Source organism: Penaeus chinensis, chromosome 38 (genome assembly GCF_019202785.1).
Source record: "Penaeus chinensis breed Huanghai No. 1 chromosome 38, ASM1920278v2, whole genome shotgun sequence".
In the NCBI taxonomy this organism is placed as follows: domain Eukaryota; kingdom Metazoa; phylum Arthropoda; class Malacostraca; order Decapoda; family Penaeidae; genus Penaeus; species Penaeus chinensis.
This window is the reverse complement of record NC_061856.1, coordinates 22,409,539-22,412,038: the sequence shown is the minus strand read 5'-3', so window position 1 is coordinate 22,412,038 and position 2,500 is coordinate 22,409,539. Positions and strand designations below refer to the sequence as shown.

General features: G+C 39.7%; 1 protein-coding gene across 1 annotated transcript in view; it reads right to left on the bottom strand.

The window, feature by feature from the left end:
• LOC125045974 overlaps window positions 1-1,438 on the bottom strand; it is a 1,812-nt gene extending 374 nt beyond the window's left edge. The window contains exons 1-4 of the mRNA XM_047643565.1: window positions 813-1,438; window positions 608-698; window positions 250-301; window positions 1-6 (exon numbers count right to left, since the gene is read on the bottom strand). The exon at window positions 1-6 is cut by the window's left edge and continues 374 nt beyond it. Coding sequence (XP_047499521.1) covers window positions 1-6; window positions 250-301; window positions 608-698; window positions 813-1,096 — 433 coding nt within the window. The 5' untranslated portion in view covers window positions 1,097-1,438. The remainder of the gene's footprint in view (window positions 7-249; window positions 302-607; window positions 699-812) is intronic.
• Between the last annotated feature and the right edge of the window lie 1,062 nt (window positions 1,439-2,500).

Here is a 2,500-nt window from a genome sequence, read left to right as displayed (position 1 = left end):
AGCTGCCTTTTGGGGAAAGGAATAGGGGATATAGTACCAAAAGACGTCTCTGTCTCTGTCTCTCTCTTTCTCTCTCTCTCACTTGATAACATTAAAGATAAGGTAGAAGTTATAGACTTTTTTAAGTAACCATATAGCCGTCTTATGACTGAAGTTAAATGGACTAAACACTGAATCCTCACCAGTATCTAAGTGTTTCATTAACTATATACATAAAAATGACAGACCTCAGATATCTGCCTCACTTACCTCCACACTGGTCAAGCGTGCGGCCGCCAATGTCCTGTTCTTTAGCCCAGTTCTGTAATAGAGAAAGATCTAAGCATGACCAACAAGAAATTCCTTGAGATTAATCAACGTTTGCAATACTTTTATCATTACCTCTTCTCACTTTCTATTTTTCTCTACTTTTCCCTCTCCCTCTTTTATCCCACTTTCTCTGTCTCCGCTACATACATTCTCTCTCTCTCTCTCTCTCTCTCTCTCTCTCTCTCTCTCTCTCTCTCTCTCTCTCTCTCTCTCTCTCTCTCCTCTCTCTCTCTCTCTCTCTCTCTCTCTCTCTCTCTCTCTCTCTCTCTCTCTCTCTCTCTCTCTCATTTTCACTCACCTTGCCAAACAGATGAAGGTTGGCCTCGGACATCAGCTCAGAGAGTTTCCTTAAATCGCTGTGATCGGTTCCGTTGACGCTTATTCCTTTTCTGGAAGAGATCTGCATTACAATACAAACAAACACATTTTAAGCACACCTCGACAAGATTAATGATGGACACGGCAATGCAACAATATGAGAACTAGAAGATTCGTTTTCTTACCTCGTATTTCTCACTATTTCTAGATATTCTTTAAGTGTAGCGAAGGTAGAGTTTAGGGTTTGGTGATCATTTCGAAGTCTTGCGCCATTTTCCTTCAGCTTCTCATAATCAGTATATAAATATCTATTGTTAACGTACCGATGCGTTGCTTCTTTTTTCTCACGTGTATCACTAGTATCTGGATCAACTGAAAAATTCATGGATTCCATGATATCTCGAGCGAAGGCTTCGTGAATAAACATGACAGCTATCATTAAGCCTCCCCACGGCGTGAACCGAACCATCTTGCTAGCGCCGCTTTAAAACAACATGCACAGTAAAAACACAGATGCCGTAACATCAGTCACTCGCGTCCCACTGCAACAAGCACCGTTGGATTTCTCGTAATAACGTTCTCAGCCTTCTCAGGTTTCTGTCACATTCCTTCGTTAGCCCGATTGACGCTAAACTCTCAGCTCTGGAGAATGATGATTTGTTTTAGGTTAACTCTTGGCGGCGAGGAGGGCGGTGTCAGCTCCAGCGGACGGTGGACGACAGTAGCGGTGTTTCACGGCAGCTCCACCGTTACGTAACGGCCCCGCCCATCAAGCGCCCACGCCCCCTCCGCCCGAATCTTCGCATCCTCCTCATTGCCTCCCTCCCCGGACGACTCGCCTGATTTTACTCGGGCAGACACACTTGTCTGTAGATCTAACTAGATTTCAGTAATCACACACACATACATAAATGGAAAAATACACACACACACACCATACACACACACACACATATATATATATATATATATATATATATAGGTACATAATATATATATACACATACATACACAATATACATATATATATATATACATACACACATACACACACAAACACACATATGTATACATATATATCTGTATATACATATACATATATAAACATGCATACACACACACACACATGTGCATGCACACACACATGTGCACACACACACACACATACACACACATACACACACACACACACACACACACATACCCAAACACAAACACATACACACACACACACACACACACACACATATATAGATAGATAGATAGATATGTATAGATGTACATATATGTATATAAACATACACATGCATACTTAAATGTACACACACATACACACAGACGTATGTGTATATATACATATATATGTATATATATAAATATGTATATATATAGATAAATATATATATACTTATACACACAAACATACATATATATGTATGTATATATATATATATATATATATATATATCACACACACACACACACACACACACACACACACACACACACTAACACACACACACACACACACACACACACATATATATATATATTCATTTATGGATATATATACAAACATATATGTATATATATACATATATATCCATAAATGAATATATGTATGCAGTTGAGTCCCACATCAATAGCTATCTTCGTTAACTGGAGGCAGACCAGATCAATGATTTAGAAGGTTCTGAGAACTCCCTCTTCCCAGAACTAACGGATACCAGTGACAGCAGGATGGATAGGTAACGCCTCTACAGGAAGACGACCTCGACTTAAGCAGCCAATAGAATGAGAATATTGCAGCTTCAGCATTTAGCATGGGAAGAAGCACGCAATCTGGGAGCGGGAGACCCCATTGTTTCAACAG